At 36.6% G+C, this 12,663-nt stretch overlaps 1 protein-coding gene across 1 annotated transcript in view; it reads left to right on the top strand.

Moving 5' to 3' along the window:
• Positions 1-12,663, top strand: part of NEB (nebulin) — a 146,712-nt gene that overhangs the window by 34,186 nt on the left and 99,863 nt on the right. Inside the window, exons 32-45 of the mRNA XM_067298601.1 lie at positions 301-612; positions 1,364-1,570; positions 2,570-2,674; positions 3,495-3,602; positions 5,021-5,332; positions 5,482-5,688; positions 6,925-7,029; positions 7,912-8,019; positions 8,848-9,159; positions 9,365-9,568; positions 10,046-10,150; positions 10,936-11,043; positions 11,496-11,807; positions 12,182-12,385. Coding sequence (XP_067154702.1) covers positions 301-612; positions 1,364-1,570; positions 2,570-2,674; positions 3,495-3,602; positions 5,021-5,332; positions 5,482-5,688; positions 6,925-7,029; positions 7,912-8,019; positions 8,848-9,159; positions 9,365-9,568; positions 10,046-10,150; positions 10,936-11,043; positions 11,496-11,807; positions 12,182-12,385 — 2,709 coding nt within the window. The remainder of the gene's footprint in view (positions 1-300; positions 613-1,363; positions 1,571-2,569; positions 2,675-3,494; positions 3,603-5,020; positions 5,333-5,481; positions 5,689-6,924; positions 7,030-7,911; positions 8,020-8,847; positions 9,160-9,364; positions 9,569-10,045; positions 10,151-10,935; positions 11,044-11,495; positions 11,808-12,181; positions 12,386-12,663) is intronic.

Raw genomic sequence — 12,663 nt, 5'->3', positions numbered from 1 at the left:
ATCATCTAGGTTTCAGTTATTTGCTTGATGTGGTAAACCTTTACAGCAATTGCTCTCAGGGGTATTTTGTCTCCAGTAGAATAACACTGAATAGTGCATTTTGCTGAGCTTCATATGCATTTGTTCTATGGGCTATTTTGTAAGAGTGAACAAGTTTAAGTGACTAAACCTGAGGACCAGTGAAAAAGAACTTGTGATGAAAAAGAACAAATATTTTGTAAGCTTTTAGAGAAAAAACTGAGCCTAATAATGCATGTTTTGATTTAAGTTTTTGCTGCTCTTTGTCTTTCCTCCTGTCAGTATAAATACAAACTAGCCTACGAAAAAGCAAAAGGAAAGCATATTGGGTTCCGCAGCCTTGAAGACGACCCCAAGCTGGTGCACTTCATGCAGGTGGCTAAGATGCAATCTGATCGTGAATACAAAAAAGATTATGAGAAGGCAAAAACTAATTTCCATACCCCAGTCGACATGCTCAGCGTTGTGGCAGCCAAGAAGGCGCAGGAAGTGGCTACGAATGCAAACTACAGAAACTTGATCCATACTTACAATGTTTTGCCTGATGCTATGAGTCTCGAATTAGCCAAAAACATGATGCAGATACAGAGCGATGTAAGTGAGAGACTTTTCAACCTTTGCATTGCGAATGAAATGATGCTTAGTTTACAAGTGAATACTGTAAGATAAATAGCACAATTTTCTTAGCAAAATTCATTCAGTTATATATTAAGATCTAGTACATAAAATGAGACCTCCAGCAATGATAGTGATTGTATATTTCTCAGACTGGTCTGAAATATTAATTTACATCTGTTGCTAAAGAATTTGGGCTGGGAAACACATCATTTTATTTATAAATCAAAGTGTATGTTTATTGCTCATATGTCCAGTCAGGCTCTTTAGGAGCAATACTTGTGTGCAGGCCAAGGCAAGAAAAGCTTCACAACAGTTTTATTTTGTACTTTCCAAAAAGATGTCCTTTCAGAAAAAGGGGAAACCAGCTAAGTAGCTGTGCTCCCAGAGTTCCTGGGATGTTTAAATTCTAGAGGAGATAGATTTTTTTTTTCATGTTTATGCATAATGGTTCAAGTGAATCCTCTTCTTCAGGAAGGCCTAATCATGTAATCTCATGCAAGCAATCTGTCATCAGGAGGATCTGAACACTGTATGAAAGACAGGATAATAAAAAAGAGATACCACTGTAATATATTTCTAAATAAACTCTGGATACATCTTAGTACTGTTTGGTTCCTTTTAGAATAAATGCATTCAAAATCTAATATTCATTAAACACATGAAAGAAGTATCATGATTTGTAGATTTTTTCATGTACCTGATTATTTTCTTTTCTTTCTGCTTCCAGAATCAATACAAAGCAGAATATGATGAAAGTATGAAGGGTGTCGGATGGATGCCATTGGGCTCCTTGGAAGCTGAGAAGAACAAAAAAGCGATGGAAATTGTCAGTGAAAAGAAATACCGTCAGCATCCAGACAAGTTGAAGTTCTCCATTCCTATGGATTCTATGAGCATGGTCTTAGCTATAAATAATGCAAAAATCATGGATGAGGTAAGAAAGTGTTTTTAAGTTTGCGGGAATAAAAACCAAATTATACTTGATCTAATATACAGTTTTACTATATGAGCAACTTCTGAAATTGTCAGTTTTGGCAACTAATGAATATGCTTGACTGTCATTGTATTTAACCTTAATAGAGCTTTGCTATACTTGAAAGCAGAGCTTGGCCAAAGTATTTCTGAGAAATACATGCAAAGACACACCTGGGGGTCATATGCTGTTCAGTAAGGTTTGCCCAGCATAACAGATTTTAGACTTTTAAGAGTTTGACTCTAGGAGCTGAAAGTATTGGAGTGATCCCTTTTGAGAAAAGGATTTAAACTTTTAAATGTATGGTCTGTTTCATCTGATGCCTGTTACATTGATATGAAATTGCTCTATAATATGAATGCATTTATAATGAGATACTTAATTTCTGATTCTCCTGCTGAACTGCTCTCATCCGCCGGTGTTCAGTAGAAGTGTCTAGTGTTCATGTGCATTGTAGTTACAGGACCACCAGAATTTTAGGTGCACATCTCTTAGCTCAACTTCCTCTAAGAAAAGCTCTATTATCTCTCTCAAGTGATATTTATTTTCCAAGAGATAAGTAATAATCCTCTATTTCAGACCAAATAGCCTACTCTTTTAACAATTTTTTTTGTATACTCTCTGACTTGGGTTTGAAACCTATTGTTTTATGCTGATGATTGTTGCTAACACTGTTGAGCAAGAGAAAAGCAGGAGAATACTGTGGCAAGATCAGTATTTCTTCCACTTTTATTTCAGCCTTACACTATTAACTTCATGAGCTGTTCCTGATTCACACTGCTTGTAAGTGATAAAATTAAAATACAAATATTCCTACCATACTAGCAGTTGCATCATTGTAATGTTCATATCACAAAAGAAAGATTACATTTAAAATAGGGAATTACTTTAATAAGAAATAATTTTATTTATTTTTTTGATTGAGATTGTTATGTTGACATCTTCCGTTTATCCTTCCAGCACCAATATAAACAAGCATGGGAAGAAGACAAAAAGAAAGTTCATATCACACCAGATATTCCACAGATTGCTTTAGCAAAAGCCAATGCGTTTAATCTAAGTGATGTAAGTACTGTCTGTAAGGCTAATAATTTGCTGCTGTTTTTTATTAGGAATAAATGAGGTGACAGCATAGGAAGGTGTCCGTAATTCTCACTTTGCTAACCTGTACAAGTTTGCACAAAAAGCTATTTATTTTCCTTTTCCTCTCTTCCTTCCCCGAAATTAAATACCTAATATAAAGAAAAAAACATAGTATTTATAGACACATTATGAAGTATAAATGTAGGTAACTAAAATATAATAGTTATTAACAAAATAATAGAATTTGAATGTTATCCATGTTTGTTACTGTGTTTATTATTTTATTTACTAATACACAAAATTTTGTAGTGGATTCAAAATTCTTTTTTGCAGATTGAATCTATTTTTGTGTAACAAATGATACTATAGCCAGTTTTACAGTAGCTAGTGGTTAAATCTGTGTATGCTAAATAAAGAATTGTTTGTAATCATGCAAATCTTAATTTTGCACATAAGTAGGCATGTTTATCACATTTTTTAAAAAGATGATATCCTTATAGATGCAACTAAACCAATATTTGAGCATGTGGGAAACAAATGCAATTATTTGCTCTGTTGTTATAGATTATCTTACTCGTTACAGTTTGATTCAACTGCATTGATTTATAAATGCTAGGACTGGAGTTAATTTTGAAGGAATATTCAGCTCTTTGAGTGCCTGAATGCTTTAAACAGCTGTTGAGGGAGCGTTAAAACATATGAATAGTCTGTATTTCAAGTTATTGTATATAATGAATAGTTTTTATACAAGTGTTGGGTGGTTTGCTTTTTTAAAGAATGTTTCTTTTCTTTCTTTTCACAGAAAATGTACAGACTTTCTTTTGAAGAATCTAGGAAGAAAGGGTACGATCTCAGAGCTGATGCTATTCCTATTAAAGCTGCCAAAGCTTCTAGGGACATTGCTAGTGATGTAAGTTCATAAAAGAGAAAATAGTCCATTTCAGACATTATAAAGCATTCATTTCTTGACATGATACAATTTTGTATGCCAGTTATATGAATTTTCTTTATTCTCTTGTTTGTAAATAATTTGAACATATTTGACATAAATATTCTGATAATTTTGCTAGCAGGGTTAAAAAACAGTTTCTTCATTAGAGAGGTGAGGAGATTTATGTGGGACTCTTCTTAGAAAAAAATACCTATGCAGTTTATTCCTCAGTGTGATGGTGCTTGGATACTTTATAAAGGTACATTGGATATTTGTCGTTTATACCGAATGTTCAGAGGTCAGCCTTATAAATTTTTGAAAAGAACAAGTATAGCTTTAAAATAAATTATTTTTGGTGCTATTGTACAGTTATCTGCTCCTTTGGTGGCAGTCCTGTTGAATTTATTGGTGCGGAGGATGTAGGTTTCTGGAATCCCAGCCCATTCTGAGTTCCTTTGCCTATCAGTGACGGGGATTTGGCTGTGGCTGGCACAAAGCCGGCCTGAGACAGGGGTGAAGTGAGGGCCTAAGGACACGCTATTTAGACCTCCATTTTTTTCAAGAACATAGGTGATGTAGTAGCCTCTGCAAAGTCAATTTGCTCTCCACTGCTCTAAGGCTGAGAGGAAGGTTCTTCCATTCTCAGTTATCTCCCAGTGGTAAGCAGTGAAAGAAAAAAAAGTTAATACTTAGTCTGTGTACTCCGTTGTCCAGGGTTGATTAGGGACTGAGGAAGCGGTTAAGAATTTGAACCGTTCCTTTTGTTAAGCAAACAAATGCAAAAAATCTTGTATTTGAATTTTTTAGATCATTTGAACAGCTGAGCTTAATGGAAATGATGATTAGATGTTTGAATTTATGGCTGGTCTTTAGATCTCAGCTTGAGTATTCTGAGTATGCTGCAGACTACCATAAAGATAATTACCTAAGCTAAGTTTTGGAAGCAGGATGGCAATGGTAATGGAGAACTGTGTGGGTTAACTTACCCTGGTTCTAATAGTTCTTTTTAGAGCTAGTATGGGGAACTCTAAACAAGAGCATGAAAAGGGTAAAAAGTGCACATTTTGGAAAGAACTGTCTTCAGCAAACTAGATCTTATATGTTCCTTTGACCTCACGTAAAGGCAGAATAAACTGTTGTAAGGAAATTTCATTGTTCAAAAAAAGTTTTAAATATGCTGCTTTTAAAAGGGACTTTAAAATTTGAGACATCTACTCTTAGGGTGTTCTTTAAAGCAAAATAAGTTGACAAAGCTGCCATTCCCATATTCTTTGTGGTGTTTGCTTAACAACTTTAAAATCTTATTTTAAATTAAGTGTTTTGTTTTCTTCCTTCCAAGATAGGTATTGCTTGTCTTACAAGTAGAATTAAAGCTTCTGTCTCTGTTCTTTTCACAGTTTAAGTACAAATTAGGTTATGAACAAGACAAGGGAAAACTTGTAGGCTTCCGCAGTCTTCAGGATGATCCCAAGCTTGTCCATTACATGCAAGTGGCTAAGATGCAGTCTGATCGCGAATACAAGAAAGCCTATGAGACAAGCAAGACACATTACCAAACGCCTTCTGATGCATTTAGTATCATGGCAGCTAAAGAGGCGCAGGATCGTGTAACCAATACTAACTACAAGCGACTGATTCACCAATATATACTTCTACCAGATGCAATGAGTTTAGAACTGTCCAGAAACATGAATCGGATACAAAGTGATGTAAGATTCTATTTTCTTTCTGACTATCATTCACAGATGTGACTTTTTTTTCCTGTTTGGTCATTATGGCTGTGTTTTGGAAACAACAGAATTATTTAGAATCTCCTATTTGTAAAGTGTAAACTTGCCTTTCGTGATCTGTTTGGCAGAATGAGTACAAGCAGGATTACAATGACTGGTACAAGGGTATTGGCTGGAGTCCTGCTGGTTCTCTGGATGTGGAGAAATCTAAGAAAGCTACAGAAATTGCAAGTGACCAGAAATACCGCCAGCATCCCAGCATGTTCCCCTTTACAAAACAGAGTGATGCCATGGACATGGTGCTTGCAAAGCAGAATGCCAATACAATGAATAAAGTGAGTATTTATGGGGAAACTTAGTCAGGCATCAAATATAATCTGTTTTAATAAACACTGTATGAGCCTGTATCACCGCCTCTATGTAGCATTGTCTCCCTGGGAAAACCAAATATGTCACTTACAGATTCCTCGTTTCAATTTTTTCTTAACTGAATCACTCAATTACTGATAAATGGTATAAATAAATAAATAAATCTGTTCTCATTTTTCTCAAGGCCACCTCTCTATCCTCTATTCTTCTCATTCTTATATAAAAATGATTTTTAATTCTGGGGAAAGGAAATACATAATTTTTCCTACAAATCAGTGATGTCCTATCAAAATATTTACCTCAGACAGTATGTACTTTATCCTGTTATCTTTATTAGTTGACAAACAAAATTCCAAGTTTTAAGTATTTTTAGCATTTAAAAGCATTGTAATTCTGATTTAAAAAATGCTGCTGGAAGGAATGTTTAGAAAAACAACTGTAATGCAAAAGTCAAATAATTTCATTTGATTTTTCAGTGATAAAGCAGAACTGTTAACCTGGCTCATAGGGATGCTGTGGGATGGCACTGAAGTTGAAAGACGTTTTAGGACTCTTTGAATGCAGAGGGGGAACCGTAGCTCCTGAAACCCTGGCGGGGGAACCCTGAAACCATGGCTCCTAAGAGACCATCAGAGCATCTAGTCTCATGGTTTCATGTCAGGAAATCTGTAAGGCCTTGTGTCCCTGTGCTGGGCTAGTGGTCATGTCAGAGTTGCTATAGAATCGTTAATGTTGAGAGTCTAAACTTCTCTGTAGCCTAGTTCGCTATCAAGGAGCCACTGTTTCTTTTTAGAAAAGATGTATCGAATCTGACATATTTTGGTGTAACATTTAAATTCAGGTAAATCAGCATTTCTTGATGAAACTTTCCTTTGTTAGTGTGTTTCTCACTAGCTTGACTCATGGGAAATTGTCAGAGTGTTGAACCAAGAGCTGTTAAGCAAGCTGAAAATTACTGTTCCATAGACACCAAAAATCTTGATACATAGACCTCATTAGAAGCGAGGATCTTCTAATCCAGAAGACTGGATCCTAATCCAGCTGATTCTGGATTAGATCATTACATAGTAAAATACATCTGAGTCAACATCTTCCTCTTTACCCTTCAGTAACCAAAGTGCGCAAACCAAAAGATGAAAACCTCCAAAGAGCTTTCTTTCGTCATTTATATTAACACATCTGATGTCACTTTTTTTCAATAGCATGCTTATATTCAAGCTTGGGAGAAGGATAAAGTTCAGATTCATGTGATGCCAGATACACCGGATATTCTACAGGCTAAACAGAACAAGACCAACTACAGTCAGGTAGAGTTTTTTAGTACTTTCTATTACATTTTAAATTAATGTCTGCTTTCTTCAAATGAAAAGGTGCCCTCCCATTTCAAAGTAAAAATTAATTAATTTGTCTAAGTTAGAAGAAAGGGAAGGGATGTTTTAAAATAGAGGCAAGAATTTTGATGCTGCTATGAGTAGCAGTGGGTACCATCTTCAGGGTAGCAAATAGCCTAAATTATGGCAAAATATATGGGAATTGAGACCTGTTTTGAACTCTGGAAGTGCTTAGTCCATGCTCTATGCTTACCATAGAAATCAGTCGCATTACAAATTCCCTATTATAAAAATACAAAGCCATTGTGCATATTTTTAATTTAATACATAGAAGAAGTATGTGCAGTGATTTTAACTTTTCTTTCATCTTTCAAGTGTAAGTGACAATTGTGCAGCATAAAATACTTAGTTTTTGCTTTGCATTATTGTTCAGAGGCGAATCTTTGACTTGCAAGCGCTTGTACTTAAATCAACTGTGCACAAACTGAATTGACTCTTTAACAGCTACATGACAGGCTCATTAATTAAAATTTTGTTAAGCCAATCAAAATTTTTTCAGTTATCCCAGATGTACAGGATTCAAATTCCCCAGATAAGTTTCAAATTCCCAAGATAAGCTATAACAGGAAACTGCTGCCATAAGGAAAACTATTTAATCGCTGGCCTAAGACTTGGAAGACTTGACCTTCTTGCCTATCAGAGTTTCTCTTTTTTCAGTTTCCTTTCTAGTAGCCCTTCTCTCATAACCGAAGCCAGTGCGGTGATCAGAATTTGGTAATATGGATCACTGGTATATCTAAATAGAAGGTGACAGATATATTACTAAGGCTTTTCAATTAAAATTGTTTTCAATTTTAGAAACTATACAAGCTTGGCTGGGAAGAAATGATAAAGAAAGGCTATGACCTCACACCTGAAGCCATTTCAGTGAAAGCTGCCAAAGCTTCAAGGGACATTGCAAGTGATGTAAGCAACATTTTTAATTCAATCTGCTGTGCACTTTATGTAATTGCTATAACCTACTGAGCCTCCCTAGATCCAGATCCATCTCTCTGCTAATGTGTGCCTTGGGATAAAACACAAAATTGCTAAAAAGACTCTTTCCCTGATACGTTGTAGTCAGTGAAGAAAATATTTTGAGGAGAATTGTTCTTGCATCTTGGGACTTCCAAAGATTGTGGTCCATCCATGAAATAGCTAGTCGTACAAAGTTAGGAGCAGTATAAACTGGAGCTGTGTGCTCTTTTGAATGTTACATTTTTAAAGCAACAGCAAATTTGACCAGTGCCAGTCCTGAGAAATCCTCTTTACAGCTCTGGAATAGATCTGGTGACACATGCATTGCTAGTATTTGTCTGTAACTTGATGTAAATACAACTCCTGCATTTATGAAAGAGATTTTATTGATAATTAGGAAATGTTTCTGAATGTTAAGTATCTGCATTTTCCATTGCTGGTTATTTTATTCATCAAAACATTGCAGTGTGTTGGCCTTTGGGAGTTCAGAAGAGTGTGACTATATAAAACAGATGGCACAGGAGACCATTCTCAGAGCCATGCACTCTTCCTCTCCAGAGACTTTCTTTATTTCCTGGGGATGGCATTCACTGACATCAAGCAAGGTTATGCGCATGAATTAAGGGGCTACTGAACTTTTGCATAAGATGCCATAACAAGTTGCTCATTATATTGGTAATGTGCAACATTAAGTGAATATATTGATGTTTTGTTGGTATATTTTACCACTGCCTGATTCTTAATGTAATTCCAGTAATGCAATCTTTGTAATTTTAGTACAAGTACAAAGAAGGCTACCGCAAGCAACAGGGACATCACATTGGATTCCGCAGCTTACAGGATGATCCTAAGATGATGTGGTCTATGCAAGTAGCTAAGATGCAGAGTGAGAGGGAATACAAAAAAGATTTTGAAAAGTGGAAGACAAAGTTTAACATGCCCGTGGATATGCTAGGCTTCCTTCTGGCTAAGAAGTGTCAGGAACTTGTTAGTGATATAGACTACAAACAGGTGCCACACCGCTGGACTTGTCTGCCAGACCAGAATGATGTCATCCAAGCAAAGAGGGTCTATGAACTACAGAGTGATGTAAGCTTCCTCTGGAATTAATTCTTTTTTTTTTTTAATAAAATATTTGCCGCTTATTGAAAAGTGTCTTTAATAACTCCATTTGGATGTTAATATAGAACAGATTGAAGCTAACCAAACTCTGTTAAAATGACAGTCTTTTCATACGGTTTAGTAGAACAACAGGGAAATAACCTATTACGATTTTGATTTTTTTCCTTAACAGAATATGTATAAGTCAGATCTACAATGGCTCAAAGGTCTTGGATGGAGTCCTTTGGGGTCTTTGGAATCTGAGAAGAACAAGAAAGCTTCTGAAATTCTGAGTGAGAAGAAATACCGGCAGCACCCAGATACTATTAAGTTCACAAGTATCCCTGATGCCATGGATATTGTTTTAGCAAAATCTAATGCCAGAAATAGAAGTGATGTAAGTTGCCTTTAGAGCCAGAACATGTAATTTGATAAATGAATGAATACATTAGTATACATTAGTTAAAAAGATCTCTGTATCCAAACATGGGATTAAAATATACAAAATATTTGCAATCTGTGCTTTATTGCTCATTTATCAAGAAGCACTATGGCTTATTCAAGAGATTAAGGTCTTTAGTGTTCTGTAACTTATTCAGTAATACCTGCAAATAAGACCCTTACTATATAGTATATGTGTATCATCATAATACTTTTTCCTTGACCTTTCATGGGTGTAATGAAGGAAAAAAGATGGTATTTTAGTTAGAAGCTGGTATATTATTTGATTTAAGTGTCTTGCATTGTTTATATGACCTCGTCCTTGCAGGTTACATCTTTGTATTGCTATTGAAGAGAAAAGGTAAGCTGAATTCACTGATATGTATGTAAGCATTTTATCAGACAGGGTATTTTCGTTTGTGTCTTTTTTCAGGTACTGTATAGAGAAGCGTGGGACAAGGACAAGACTCAGGTTCACATCATGCCTGATACTCCTGAAATCTTGCTGGCTAAATCAAACTTAATCAACACGAGTGATGTAAGTGTCTCTCTGCTATGTTTCATTTATGAAATCTGGAATTACTCTTTGTGGCTTTGGTTTAAAATGCGGTAGATGAATTCTGGAATTTTAGCCATTATAAGCACACCTATGATTTTTTTCTGTGAAAGTTGTTATGCACTGGGAAGCATGAGTGGAATTGCTAGAATATTAAAAAAAAAACCAAGAAAATATTCAGCACAAGTTAGCTGTTTTCAGATACATCTCTTTCATCCCTGCTGATCCTATTAACGTTCTAGGTACGTATTCAGTAGTATTTAGTAAGCCTATCAACACTTGTTTTGTTAAAAGATCTGATTATATTGAATTGCATTTTTAGAATTACATAGCATTACTTCAAATTTTTTGTTATAATGGAACAAATATAGAATACATGCAAAAGGTAAAGAAATGTCAGCAGTTCTATCATAAGTATTCAAGAGATAATTGTGATTGAAATTGTATGCAGAGAATCAGCAGGTTGTATTATCTACCTCCCTAGAAAACCCTATTATTCAGTCAGATTAGTATGTCAAGTAAAAGGCAGCATTGATCACAGATGAGTTAATCAGAAAACTTACTGATAGTTATTTTGAAATATCTTCTATCATTAGTTACAAAATATACATTTATTAAAATAAGCTGTTGAACTTCATTTGATGAATGAAACTGTATTTGAAATCTCATACTTTATTTTCAATAAATAGAGGACTAAAGTTCTACTTTTTTAAAGGCAGAATAATTTCACCTTTTTATCAATATCACTTTGAATCCTTATCCGACAGAAACTTTACAAGTTAGGATATGAAGAACTGAAGAAAAAAGGCTATGAACTTCCTTCTGATGCTATACCACTCAAGACAGCAAAGGCATCCAGAGAAATAGCTAGTGAGGTAAGAGTTTTACTGAATGGAAATAAAGGAGATAATAGTGTGACATTAAGCTGATGCACACCTCTGAGGTAAGGTGTCTTTTTATTTAGGAGGAGGAACAGTGTGAAATTCAAACGTTCTTATGTTGCTCTCTTTCCCAGTGCTTACATTATTCTTCATGATGTTAAAATAACGGAAAAGAATTAGAAGAATCAATAAAAAGAAAGAAGAGGAAAAAAATAGCTAATATATCGTGGACATGAAATAAAAATGTTAAAAATATTGGAGAGGGCTACAATAAATTTTAAAAATATATTGCTTCCCATGATGGCAAGTCCACAAAATAAATTACATGAAAATTTATGCACATCCTCAAATATTTAAAAATTTTTAAAAGTGTATTTACAATGCAGAAATATAAATTTCAATTCCAAAATAAGTGAAAATTATTGTTTCTTATTTCATTCCACTAGTACCAATATAAAACAGCTTACCGCAAGCAGCTTGGCCACCATATTGGAGCGCGGAACATAGAGGATGACCCCAAGATGCTGTGGTCTATGCACGTAGCCAAGGTGCAGAGTGACAGGGAGTACAAGAAAGCCTTTGAGAAGACAAAGACGCACTTCAGTAGCCCGGTGGACATGCTGGGAATTGTGCTGGCGAAGAAATGTCAGGAGCTGGTCAGCGATATTGATTACAAGCATCCTCTGCATCGCTGGACCTGTCTGCCGGACCAAAACGATGTTGTACAAGCCAGGAAAGTGTACGACCTGCAGAGCGATGTAAGTTGTTCTTTCCTGGACTTGTTCCACCCGATGTCTCACTTGTGCTTTGCTCCATTGGTGGAGAAGGTGCAGGGGAGGAGCACAAGTGGAGGCTTATTGCGTGGGCCTGTTTTGTGCCCATACTGACTTGCCGGGTGTTTCTGCCTGGGCCCGGTGAGGGCAAAGATTGCGAGAGTCACACTTCCCAGTCACAGTTTGCATCAGGCACCTTTCTTTTGGTGTGCTGAGCTTAATGGGATTCCATCCTGCTGGCTGGCAGGTTGAACCCAGGGACTCTGCTTTCCTCGGTGTAGCTTCCCTTGGTAGGAAGGAGTTTTTGTGTGGGTGTGGGAGATTGCTGAGCTGCTTTGTGTCCTTGTCCCTACTTTCAGAATGTGTACAAGTCCGACCTCCAGTGGCTGAGGGGCATTGGCTGGTTGCCAAGTGGTTCGCTGGACGATGAGAAGAATAAGAGAGCATGCCTCATCCTGAGTGACAAGAAGTATCGGCAACACCCGGACACCATCAAATTCACGAGCCTTCCTGACTCTATGCCAATGGTTCTGGCGAAGCACAACTCTGAGATTATGAACCAGGTGAGATTTGCTTATGTTTGCAGTTGGAAGGAAAGGGGTGCCTTTAGCAGGCCACTGGAGCAGGTGCCCTGGAGCAGATGTGTGGGCTGGTGTGGCAGGAGGCGTTCAGCGGAGGGAAGCCCCTTTCTTCCTGCCTCCGGCTGCCTGCTGCTGTAGTGCGTGAGCGCTGCCTGGGTGCGTGAGGCAGTGCAAAGGAGAGGCCCCTGCTGCAGGTCGCTCAGCTAGTTGGGTGTGTGAGGGTGTTTGGCTGTGCTTGTGAGATCCTACTTCCCGTGGTG

This window comes from Apteryx mantelli, chromosome 6 (assembly GCF_036417845.1).
Source record: "Apteryx mantelli isolate bAptMan1 chromosome 6, bAptMan1.hap1, whole genome shotgun sequence".
NCBI lineage: Eukaryota > Metazoa > Chordata > Aves > Apterygiformes > Apterygidae > Apteryx > Apteryx mantelli.
The sequence above is the reverse complement of the archived record's forward strand: the minus strand, read 5'-3'. Positions and strand labels throughout refer to the sequence as shown.